Raw genomic sequence first — 12,257 nt, 5'->3', positions numbered from 1 at the left:
GTATTTTTAGTAGAGACAGGGTTTCATCGTGTTAGCCAGGATGGTCTTGATCTCCTGACCTCGTGATCCACCCGCCTCAGCCTCCCAAAGTGCTGGGATTACAGGCGTGAGCCACCGCGCCTGGCCTAGTTTTCGTATTTTTAGTGGAGAAGGGGTTTCACCATGTTGGCCAGGCTAGTCTCGAACTCCTGACCTCAGGTTATCCACCTGCCTCAGCCTCCCAAAATGTTGGGATTAAAGGCATGAGCCACCACGCCTGCCTTTTTTCTTTTTTTGAGATAGTCTCGCTCTGTTGCCCAGGCTGGAGTGCAGTGGCTGGATCTCAGCTCACTGCAACTTCTGCCTCCCGGCTCCAGTGATTTCCCTGCTCATCCTGAGTAGCTGGGATTACAGGCACCCGCCACCGCCCCCAGCTAATTTTTTTTTTGGAGACACAGTCTTACTCTGTCCGTCATGCTGGAGTGCAGTGCTGTGATCTCGACTCACTGCAACCTTCACTTCCCGTGTTCAAGCAATTATCTGCCTCAGCCTCCGGAGTAGCTGGGATTACAGGTGCCCGCCACCATACCTGGCTAAAATATACACAAATTTTTTAGATGGGAGTGTCGCTGTGTCACCAGGCTGGAGTACAGTGGTGCAATCTTGTCTCACTGCAACCTCTGTCTCCCAGGTTCAAGTGATTCTCCTCCCTCAGGCTCTTGAGTAGCGGGGACTACAGGCATGTGCCACCACACCCAGCTAATTTTTGTATTTTTAGTAGAGACGGAGTTTCACCATGTTTGCCAGGATGTTCTCGATCTCTTGACCTCGTGATCCGCCCGCCCTGGCCTCCCAAAGTGCTGGGATTATAGACGTGAGCAACCGCACCCGGCCTAAATTTTGTATTTTTAGTAAAGACAGGGTTTCCCATCTTGGCCAGGCTCGTCTTGAACTCCTGACCTCGTGATCCACCCGCCTCGGCCTCCCAAAGTGCTAGAATTACAGGCATGAGCCACCAGGCCTGGCCCAGAAGAGACAATTTTTCTCTAACACGTGACGACAGAGAAGATGGTGGCTATGGTTTGAATATTTATACCCTCCAAAACGCATGTTGAGACCAGGGCAGATCACTTGAGGTCAGGAGTTTGAGACCAGCTTGACCAACACGGTGATACCCTGTCTCTATGAAAAATACAAAAAATTAGCTGACTTTGGTGGCACACGCCTGTAATCCCAGCTACTCAGGAGGCTGAGGCAGGAGAATCACTTGAACCCGGGAGACGGAGGTTGCAGTGAGCCGAGATCATGCCACTGCACTCCCGCCTGGGTGACAGAGTAAGACTCTATCTCAAAAAAAAAAAATAATAATAATAATAATAATTAGCTGGGGGTGGTGGCTAATTTCTAATTTTTTTTTGTATTTTTATTTTATTTTATTTTTTTTTTTTTTGAGGTGGAGTCTCGCTCTGTTGCCCGGACTGGAGTGCAGTGGCCGGATCTCAGCTCACTGCAAGCTCCGCCTCCCGGGTTTACGCCATTCTCCTGCCTCTAGCCTCCCCAGTAGCTGGGATTACAGGCGCCCGCCACCTCGCCCGGCTAGTTTTTTTGTATTTTTAGTAGAGACGGGGTTTCACTGTGTTAGCCAGGATGGTCTCGATCTCCTGACCTCGTGATCCACCCGTCTCGGCCTCCCAAAGTGCTGGGATTACAGGCTTGAGCCACCGCGCCCGGCCTTTTTTTGTATTTTTAGTAGCGATGGGGTTTCACCATCTCTGTCTTCTGATCTCGTGATCTGCCTGCCTCGGTCTCCCAGAGTGCTGGGATTACAGGCGTGAGCCACTGCACCTGGCCTAAGGTGGGAGGATCTGTTGAGCCTAGGAGGTTGAGGCTGCCATGAGTTATGGTCGCACCACTGCACTGCAGCCTGGGCAACACAGCAAAACCCTGTCTCGAAAAAAAAAAAAAAAAAGGAACTGCCACAGCTCACAGCCTACCAAGGGGACACAGATAGGAGGTCTGAACAGCAGACGGATAGACGGGAACTTGTCTCTTTAGTTTTTCATGAACATCTTCTAACTGGTCCAGGCAGGGAGGTGCAGGCTTCCAGGCTGTGGTTCCATGGAGGACACCAGCCGGGCACGCAATGGACGTTTTCCAGCCCTGGCACAGACAGAGCGTGCGGGCCTCTGCTCTCAGAAAGCCAGCCTTCTGCCTCTGGCAGCGCCAGCACATAAAAGCAGAGGGAGCCTGCTGTTTCTGCCTCACCCACACTAACATCCCTATTTAGAAAGGTTGACACATCACTATCACTGCCTCTGAAAATTTTATCTGGCCAAAGGCATCAGCCCAAACTTGAATTCTTGCCAAAGCTGGAGGTGATTTCGTTCTTCGAATGCAGTATCTTCCTCATGAACACATACAGCTCTTACAAGAAAATGAGAATATAGTTTGGGGAGGGGGACCCCTCACCTTCCTTTTCCCAATGCCAGCCTCACAAAGTCTGGTCCCATGTCCCCTGGGATTTTGCCACGGGAGATGACTCATTTAATTAACACGCTGCTCCTGACCGTACACTTGGAAGCAGAGGTTCTGTTCCTTTGATTTTTGCCAAAGCTGCTTATGAAACTGTATCTTGTGTTGGTGCCCAAGGTGTGTAAAAATACAAGCTCATCATTTCCCTGATACAAATCAGGACAGGCTAAATTTAGTGCCTCACCTGCTCCTAACTAGCCTGTCCCACCGTCATGCCTGCCGCCGGGCTGTGGTCCTGTCTGAGGTTCTGTGTCCCTCTGAGGGCAGGGACACCCAGACACAGAGGTCAGTTGTCAAACGCGGCCACGGTGCTCGGGAGGCTGGCTGCAGACGGGCGATTAACGCTGGGTGTCTTCTTTAGTCTTATTTTTTTGTAGAGACGAGGTCTCGCTTTGGTGCCCAGGCTGGTCTCGAACTCCCGGGCGCAAGCGATCCTCCTGCTTGGGCGTGGGCCACCGCGCCCGTCCCAACGCTGGGCGTCTTGGAGACCTTGGTCACAGGCTTAAGGGAAAGGCCTAGCGCGTGGACACGCGTGCCTCTGGTTCCGAGGGACATGGACTGCGTGCCCGGGGCCCCTCCGCACTCCGTGTCAGACCCTGCGTCCGTCAGGTCAGCGCGGGGCCTGGGCTGGGCCTCGCCCTCTGCGGCGTCTGCGCCCCGCAACCCCTGGGGCACCTGCGACCGCTGGGCTGCGAGCCAGGAGTGCGCAGCCGCCTGGTCCCATCCACGTGAGAACGCTTTACCCCGGAAGGGCTCAGCTCCCAGGGCGCTATGTCCCTGTGCGTCTCTCGCTCGCCGCGCGGTGCCGTTTACTGGTCCGCACCATGCGTGGGTCGTGGCCGCGGTCGCGCCCGCTGGTAGCTGTACGGCGGGAACCGTTCTAACTAAGGTTTGACTCTGCGCGCCCCTTGCCAGGGACGTCACGTCACGCCTCCACTCGCAGCCTCGGAGCACCCCCGCGTCCCGCGCCCGAGGAGCGGGATGGGACCCCAGCTCCGGCGAGACGACGTATATAACAAAGCAGAACACCCCCTCGCAGCCGCCGCACTGCCGCGACCCTCCCGGCGCCTGCCTTTATAACAAGCCGGCGAGGGGCTGGGGCACCGCCGGGACGTGCTGACGTCAGGCCCGACGGAGGGCGGGGCCGGGGCGGCGGCGGCGGCGGCGGCGGCGTTAGTTCTCCGGGTACCTCAGGAGCCTCAGCCTCCTTAGTCTGCTCATCCTGCTTCACAGGCTTCGCGGCCTCCGGTCTCTTCGGTCCCCGGTCCCCTGTCGCCCGCCCCCCGGCCCCTCGCCGCCCTCCTAGGCCGCCCCGTCGCCATGGGCCTGCGCCCCCCGCGCCGCCGGGCCGAGGGCAGCTGAGGCGCGGCGCAAAGATGGGCGAGGACGGAGCAGGGCCCGAGCGCCAGCCCCAGCAGCCCGGGCGCCCCGCGCGCGCCCGCCCGCGCCGCCGAGGGGATGCCCGCGCCCGCCGCCGCGCCCTGAGCGCCTTTGTCTGTCGCCCGCGCCCTCCGCACCACTAGCCTCTCGGGAGCATGGCGTCGGCCCCGCCGGCCTCGCCCCCGGGCTCGGAGCCGCCGGGGCCCGACCCGGAGCCGGGCGAGCCGGACGGGCCGGGGGCGGCGCAGCCGGCGCCGGGCCCTGCGGAGCTACGCCTCGTAGCGCTTGCCGCCGGCCCCGACCCGGAGCCCCCGGGCCTGGATGAGCCTGCGCCCGGAGCCGCTGCGGATGGCGGGGCGCGCTGGAGCGCCAGGCCGGCCCCGGGGCTGGAGGGAGGCCAGCGGGACCCCGGGGCGCCCACCCCGCCGCCGCGCTCCGGCCCGCTGGGGCAGCTCGAGAGCCCGGAAGCCCCGGGCCCAGGGCCCCGCTCCGAGGCGCCGCTTCCAGAACTCGACCCGTTGTTCTCCTGGACTGAGAAGCCCGAGCAGTGTGGCCCCCCGGGCTGCCCGGAGCGCGCGCCTTTCCGCTTGCAGGGGTCCAGCAGCAGCCACCGAGCGCGGGGCGAGGTCGACCTCTTCTCTCCCTTCCCCGCGCCCACGGCGGGCGAGCTGGCGCTGGAGGAGGGTCCCGGGTCCCCGCCGCAGCCCTCGGATCTCAGCCAGACCCACCCCCTTCCGAGCGAGCCCGCGGGGAGTCAGGAGGACGGCCCCCGCCTCCGAGCCGTGTTCGATGCCCTGGACGGTGATGGGGACGGTTTCGTCCGCATCGAGGACTTCGTCCAGTTTGCTACGGTCTACGGGGCAGAGCAGGTACGGAGCGGCCCGGGCCGGGGCGTGGGAACCGGGCAGGTGCGGGGCTGGCCTGCGGCCTGCGGGGTTGATGTGGGACCGGTCGACGCGGCCCCTGGAGGCGGGAAAGGCACTGTTGAGACCTGCGGGTCCTGCTTTTACTGCTTATTCATCACTTCGGCCCTGGATTTCTGGTTGAATTTCACTGGAGTCCCTTCTTAAAAGGAGGTTCTATTCTGGGGAGTCAGTTTCTTCCCATCCCCCCATCGCCTCGTCAGCTGGATCTTACAGAGGTCAGCTCCCGGCCTGGGCCACCCCCCCTCCCCAGGGTGCCTGATCGACGTGCCCCTGAATGAAAAAGTTCCCCGCGATTCCCTCACCCGAGGGCCCAGATACTGCTCGGCTGAATTTACCCAAGTTCGAAGCGCAGAGGCCAGGCTGCCCAGACCCCTTGAGATCCTCCTGATAGCTACCTATTTTGAGCACAATTACTTTACTGTGTGTCGTTGACATCTTTTCTACTTAGATATCATCTTTTATTGTTTGGGAGACAGTCGATGCTTGTAGAAGGTCCTGGAATCAAGAAGTTTTACTTTGGTGCCTTTGGGGAGGAAGGGAATGAGCCTCTGAGCTTGTTGGCAAATACAGAAGTCTAGCAGAACTCCACTAGGGCCACCTCCACTCTAGTAGGAGAGGTGAAATGCGTGGACAGGCCCTGCGCACAATACAGTGTGGTAGGGGTCCACGCGGTCCTCAGGGCGCCTGCTCCTGGGGGGAAGGTGGCCGGAAGATGCAGTTGTTCCTATCTACCTCAGCACTTAATAAGTTTAAGTGGAGATAACAGCAGGGCGGTGTGTGTTCTGCCAATAACCCGGTGGACATCAAATAATACCAGCGCTCACTTTTAAATAGTTTACTTTGTAGGAAATCCTTAAGGTGCATCTGTCAGTTTTTTGTATTTTGTTGACTTCTCACACATGCAGACATCTGGTAAGTGGGTGTTCAAGTACATATGCATGTTTAAGCCAAGAGGTCTGTAAGAAAAGAGGTAAAATTGGCACACTGCTATTTAGGGTGTCAGTCATAACATTAAGAACCTTGATCGCCAGGCGCAGTGGCTCATGCCTGTAATCCCAGCACTTTGGGAGGCCGAGGCGGGCGGATCACTAGGTCAGGAGATCGAGACCATCCTGGCTAACACGGTGAAACCCCGTCTCTACTAAAAAGTACAAAAAAATTAGCCGGTGTGGTGATGGGCACCTGTAGTCCCTGCTATTTGGGAGGCTGAGGCAGGAGAATGGCGTGAGCCCAGGAGGCAGAGCTTGCAGTGAGCTGAGATTGTGCCACTGCCCTCCAGCCTGGGCGAGAGCGAGACTTCCATCTCAAGAAAAACAAAAAACAGGGTCCTGATAAATCAGGGTTCCTTGCTGAGTTCACACTAAGAAGGTATACAGACAGGTGCCTGTGGAGCAGCCTGCACTGCTCATGTGCTTAGCTCCAGTTGGGATATTGTCAGGATAGTTTTCCGCCTACTCTAATGGGCAGTAAAATATGTGACTGATACTTTCCTGCATGGTCAGTGTGGATGGTGGTTGCTGGTCTAGGTGTTTTGCTGCATTTCTTTCTTGACCCTGGGCTGGAGAGCACCTTGATCTCCCTTGGTTGCTGTTGGCTGGTGCGCTGTGTCTTCTCCCAAACCTACTGTTGCTTTAGTACAGCAAAGAAGGCAGGAGAGTATCACCTTTGCTCCTTGTTACCATAACCCAACTTTTTTTTTTTTTTTTTGAGATGGAGTCTTGCTCTGTCGCCCGTGCTGGCGTGCAGTTGCCGGATCTCAGCTCACTGCAAGCTCCGCCTCCCGGGTTTATGCCATTCTCCTGCCTCAGCCTCCCGAGTAGCTGGGACTACAGGCGGCCGCCACCTCGCCCGGCTAGTTTTTGTATTTTTAGTAGAGACGGGGTTTCACCGTGTTAGCCAGGATGGTCTCGATCTCCTGACCTCGTGATCCGCCCGTCTCGGCCTCCCAAAGTGCTGGGATTACAGGCTTGAGCCACCGCGCCCGGCCCATAACCCAACTTTGATAGAGAGCTTCTGTGAGACTCAGGTATGTTTCCACTGGGTTATACCACGGTTCTCTGAGATGGTAGGCAAGCGTGATTCATCCCCACTTTGCAGGTAAGAAACCGGAAACCCAGAAAGGTTAATATAGCTCTCCCAAGGCCTCACAGGGGTAGAACTAGATCTTTTGGCTCTTAGACCTTAGATGCCTCTTCTTAGATGTGGTCACTCACAATATCCCTATTGTGATAATAACTTTTTGACTTTCATACAATTCTTTTTATTTGAGAAACTGCTTTTGTCATAACCTCCCTTAATGATCACAGTGGGAAAAACTTCGGATTGCTATTTGGGGCTAAGCTTTCTTGTCATCACAAAGTAGAAATGAGACAAAATTCTTCACTCTGACAGCTCTTGGTGGAATTCGAAGGCTGGGGGCAAGGACTGGATGACTTGGGGTTTGATGAGGATGGGAAAGTGGAAGGGATCTCCTGAGGTGTTACTCCTTCTGTCTGTTCTTCTGGACGGCTTAGGAAGAAGCAATGTTGGGTATGATCTGAGTGCCTGAACTTGGACCAGCTTCCTGGAATGGAGGAGAGCTCTTGATCTCTTCAAGCTAAGTTACTGTTTGGCAGCAGATAATTTACAGGGTAAAGAAAGGTTGATTTTCATGTTGTGTAACCCTGTAGCCATTCCTCAGTTTCAGCAGTCTTGGTTCATCTGTAAACTACCCACTTACTACCCCCAGATGACTTTTGAAGTGGGTTCCTGACATTATATCATTTCTTCCATAAATGCTTCAGTATATATTTCCAAAATATATCGATTCTTTTGAAAACATTAATGATTTTTTTAAAAAACCCTAGGGAACAGTTCAGATAAACTGGATAACAGCAATAAAGATTGTAAGTTTTTGTACTTTCTACCTTGAGATTTCAAAATATTGAACACATGAGAGACTCTTAGTCCAGTCACATTACCGTCCTTGATGATAACAACTAGATTATCTTAATTTTTTTTTTTTTTTTTTTGAGATGGAGTCTTGCTTGCTCTGTTGCCCAGGCTGGAGTGCAATGGCTTTATCTCAGCTCACTGCAACCTCTGCCTCCTAGGTTCAAGCGATTCTCCTGCTTCATTCAACTTCCTGAGTAGCTGGGATTACAGGCGCCTGCCACCACACCTGGCTAGTTTTTGTGTTTTTAGTAGAGAAGGGGTTTCTCCATGTTGGCCAGGTTGGTCTTGAACTCTTGACCTTAGGTGTCCACCCGCCACTTTGTAATCCCAAAGTGCTGGGATTACAGGTGTGAGCCACCGCGCCCGGCCAAGTATCTTAATTTTTATCAAATTTTCAGAGGTATCATATTCAGTGTCTTCTGTGTAATCTGTTTATGAAAGTAGCATTTTAAATTATTTAAATGGATTATCTGAATTTTTAATAGAAGCAGCTCCTATTCATAATACAGGTGGCTTTTGTGTCCCTCTTTCTTTAGCAATGTCATGGTGTGTTTGGATCTAATTACATCATCTGGTGATAGATCAGGTGTGGTATAATGTAACACAGTGTTATGTTAGCAGGAATCAGCAGATGAAAGGAGCAAGTGGAGCTTTCTGGTTATATTTTCTTGAAACAGGAATTTATAGTCAGATGCATCCAGGAATTAGGTATGAAGTTGGAATAGGTGATTTTTAAGGCTTCAACCATCTCTGCAGATTGACATAACCCTTTCATGCTGCGAGGACTGATGCTTTTATATTTACTACCGCCCATCATGAAGCAGAGATTGTAAAACAAATAAGAGTGTTGTGAGAAAGGGTTACTTTAATTTTGTTTTGTTTTTAAAGATTATGACTTTACGTGTTATTTTTACAGTCACTTAAGCATTTGTATTTTAATAGCCACTGATTCTTTTCAGAGAATGTCCTTCAGTAACCTTGGTAGGCATTGAGTGTCTTCAGTACTTGCAGAAATAGGCTGCTGAAGGAAGTGTGGATGCTCAGATCTCCCTACGTTTTTTTATTCCAGCACCGCCACTGGTGGCAGTAGAAAGTTCCTGGGGACATTAGACTGCACCTTTTTTGTTTGTTTGTTTTGAGACAGGATCTCACTCTGTCACCCAGTCTGGAGTGCAGTGGCAAGATCTCAGCTCACTGCAACCTCTACCTCCTGGGCTCAAGCAGTCCTCCCATCTTAGCCTCCTGAGTAGCTGGGACTATAGGCGGGCATGACCATGCTCTGCTAATTTAAAAAAATTGACTGGGTGCGGTGGCTCATGCCTGTAATCCCAGCACTTTGGGAGGCTGAGGCGGGTGGATCACGCGGTCAGGAGATCAAGACCATCCTGGCTAACATGGTGAAACCCCGTCTCAACTAAAAATACAAACATTAAAAAAATTTATTTTTGTTGAGACGATGTATAGTATAGTGATATTACCCAGGCATATTATTGAACTCCTAGGCTCTAGTGACCCTCCTCAGGCCTCAGCTTCCCAAGGTGCTAGGATTGCAGGCATGAGCCATAGTGCCTGGCCTGGCATCACCTTTTATTTGCCCTGTGTCATTTCCAGTCTGTTAGCCTTGAATTTGAGTGAAGGTGTGTGTGAATGAGAGTGAGCATGTGTGTGTGTGTGAGCAGTTATGTATGTGATGTGTGTAATGTGTGTGTGTGTAATATGTGTGTGGTGAGATGTGTGGGAGCATGTGTCTGCAGGAGAGGGACGTCTATGTAGGAGTGGGATATCTGTGTGGACGTGGCTTGTTACGTCCACGTAACGTGAGCAGATGAGTGTATGTGTTCTGGGTCTACATGTTGACTGAATTGCTAAAAGTCAAATGAAGCTTGGGTTATATAAAACAGAAAATGACCAATAATCCCACTATCCTGAGAAAAACAACATCACCATTATTTTAGTACATTTCTTTTCAGACTTTTTTTTTTTTTTTTTTTTTTTTTTTTGAGACGGAGTCTCGCTCTGTTGCCCAGGCTGGAGTGCAGTGGCCAGATCTCAGCTCACTGCAAGCTCCGCCTCCCAGGTTTACGCCATTCTCCCGCCTCAGCCTCCCGAGTAGCTGGGACTACAGGCGCCCGCCACCTCGCCCGGCTAGTTTTTTGTATTTTTTAGTAGAGACGGGGTTTCACCGTGTTAGCCAGGATGGTCTCGATCTCCTGACCTTGTGATCCACCCGTCTCGGCCTCCCAAAGTGCTGGGATTACAGGCTTGAGCCACCGCGCCCGGCCTTTTTTTTTTTTTAATAGAGTCTTGCTCTCTCCTCCAGGCTGGAGTGCAGTGGCGCAATCTCAGCTCACTGCAGCCTCCACCACCTGGGTTCAAGTGATTGTCCTGCCTGAGCCTCCTGAGTAGCTTGGACTACAGGCCTGCAACGCTTGGCTAATTTTTATATTTTTAGTAGAGACGAGGTTTCACCATGTTGACCAGGCTGGTCTCAAACCCCTGACCTCAAGTGATCCACCTGCCTCGGCCTCCCAAAGTGTTGGGATTACAGGTGTGAGCCACTATGCCTGGCCTAGACCTTTTTTATACATAGACACAGACACACAGGTGACTGTCCATAAAGGTACACAATTGAGATCATATTGGGGTAGAAGCTAAATTTTTTTTTTTTTTTTTTGAGACGGAGTCTCGCTTTGTCGCCTAGGCTGGAGTGCAGTGGCGCAGTCTTGGCTCACTGCAGGCTCCGTCTCCTGGGTTCATGCCATTCTCCTGCCTCAGCCTCTTGAGTAGCTGGAACTACAGGCACATGCCACCACACCTGGCTAATTTATTGTATTTTTAGTAGAGACAGGGTTTCACCGTGTTAGCCAGGATGGTCTCGGTCTCCTGACTTCGTGATCCGCCCGCTTTGGCCTCCCAAAGTGCTGGGATTACAAGCGTGGGTCACTGGCCTGGCAGGTGTATATGTTAGTGGAAACCTAAGGTTTACTTGTCCCCAGGAAAATTCAGAATTGTTGAGGATGGCCTGAGCAGTGGCTAACACCGGTAATCCCAGCACTCTGGGAGGCTGAGGTGGGCAGTTAACCTGAGGTCATGAGTTTAAGACCAGCCTGGCCAACATGGCAAAAACCTAAACTCTACTGTCTACTAAAAATACAAAAATTAGACGAGGCGTGGTGGCTCACGCCTGTAATCCCAGCAGTTTGGGAGGCCGAGGCAGGCGTATCACGAGGTCAAGAGATCAAGACTAGCCTAAGCAACATGGTGAAACCCTGTCTCGGCCAGGTGTGGTGGCTCAAGCCTGTAATCCCAGCACTTTGGGAGGCTGAGACGGGCCGGATCACGAGGTCAGGAGATCAAGACCATCCTGGCTAACACGGTGAAACCCCGTCTCTACTAAAAAAATACAAAAAACTAGCCCAGCCGGGCGCGGTGGCTCAAGCCTGTAATCCCAGCACTTTGGGAAGCCGAGGCGGGCGGATCACGAGGTCAGGAGATCGAGACCATCCTGGCTAACATGGTGAAACCCCGTCTCTACTAAAAAAATACAAAAAACTAGCCGGGCGAGGTGGCGGGCGCCTGTAGTCCCAGCTACTCGGGAGGCTGAGGCAGGAGAATGGCGTAAACCCGGGAGGCGGAGCTTGGAGTGAGCTGAGATGCGGCCACTGCACTCCAGCCTGGGCGACAGAGCCAGACTCTGCCTCAAAAAAAAAAAAAAAAAAAAAAAAGAAACCCTGTCTCTACTAAAAATACAAAAAATTAGCCGGGTGTGGTGCATGCACCTGTAATCCCAGCTACTTGGGAGGCTGAGGCAGGAGAACTGCTTGAATCTGGGAGGTGGAGGTTGCAGTGAGCTGAGGTCTCACCACTGCACTCCAGCTTGTGCGACAGATCAAGACTCTGTCTTAAAAAAGAAAAACAGGCCGGGTGCGGTCGCTCACACCTGTAATCCCAGCACTTTGGGAGGCTGAGACGGGCGGATCACGAGGTCAGGAGATCGAGACTATCCTGGCTAACACAGTGAAACCCTGTCTCTACTAAAAATACAAAAATTAGCCGGGTGCAAAGGCAGGCGCCTGTAGACCCAGCTACATGGGAGGCTGAGGCAGGAGAATGACGTGAACCTGGGAGGCAGAGCTTGCAGTGTGTGGAGATTGCGCCACTGCATTCCAGCCTGGATGACAGAGAGAGACTCCGTCTCAAAAAACAAAAACAGCCGGGCGCGGTGGCTCAAGCCTGTAATCCCAGCACTTTGGGAGGCCGAGACGGGCGGATCATGAGGTCAGGAGATCGAGACCATCCTGGCTAACCCGGTGAAACTCCGTCTCTACTAAAAAATACAAAAAAACTAGCCGGGCGAGGTGGCGGGCGCCTGCAGTCCCAGCTACTCGGGAGGCTGAGGCAGGAGAACGGCATAAACCCGGGAGGCGGAGCTTGCAGTGAGCTGAGATCCGGTCTCTGCACTCCAGCCTGGGCGGCAGAGTGAGACTCTGTCTCAAAAAAGAAAAA

General features: G+C 53.1%; 1 protein-coding gene across 2 annotated transcripts in view; it reads left to right on the top strand.

Moving 5' to 3' along the window:
* The first annotated feature begins 3,636 nt into the window (after positions 1-3,636).
* Positions 3,637-12,257, top strand: part of RAB11FIP3 (RAB11 family interacting protein 3) — a 101,831-nt gene continuing 93,210 nt past the window's right edge. Inside the window, exon 1 of one of the 2 annotated variants that reach the window (XM_023189128.1) lies at positions 3,637-4,760. In XM_023189128.1, the coding sequence (XP_023044896.1) occupies positions 4,047-4,760 (714 nt within the window). In that variant the 5' untranslated portion in view covers positions 3,637-4,046. The remainder of the gene's footprint in view (positions 4,761-12,257) is intronic. The other variant, XM_023189129.1, reaches the window with a different exon arrangement.

Source organism: Piliocolobus tephrosceles, chromosome 17 (genome assembly GCF_002776525.5).
Source record: "Piliocolobus tephrosceles isolate RC106 chromosome 17, ASM277652v3, whole genome shotgun sequence".
NCBI classification, from domain to species: Eukaryota; Metazoa; Chordata; class Mammalia; order Primates; family Cercopithecidae; genus Piliocolobus; species Piliocolobus tephrosceles.
The sequence above is the reverse complement of the archived record's forward strand: the minus strand, read 5'-3'. Positions and strand labels throughout refer to the sequence as shown.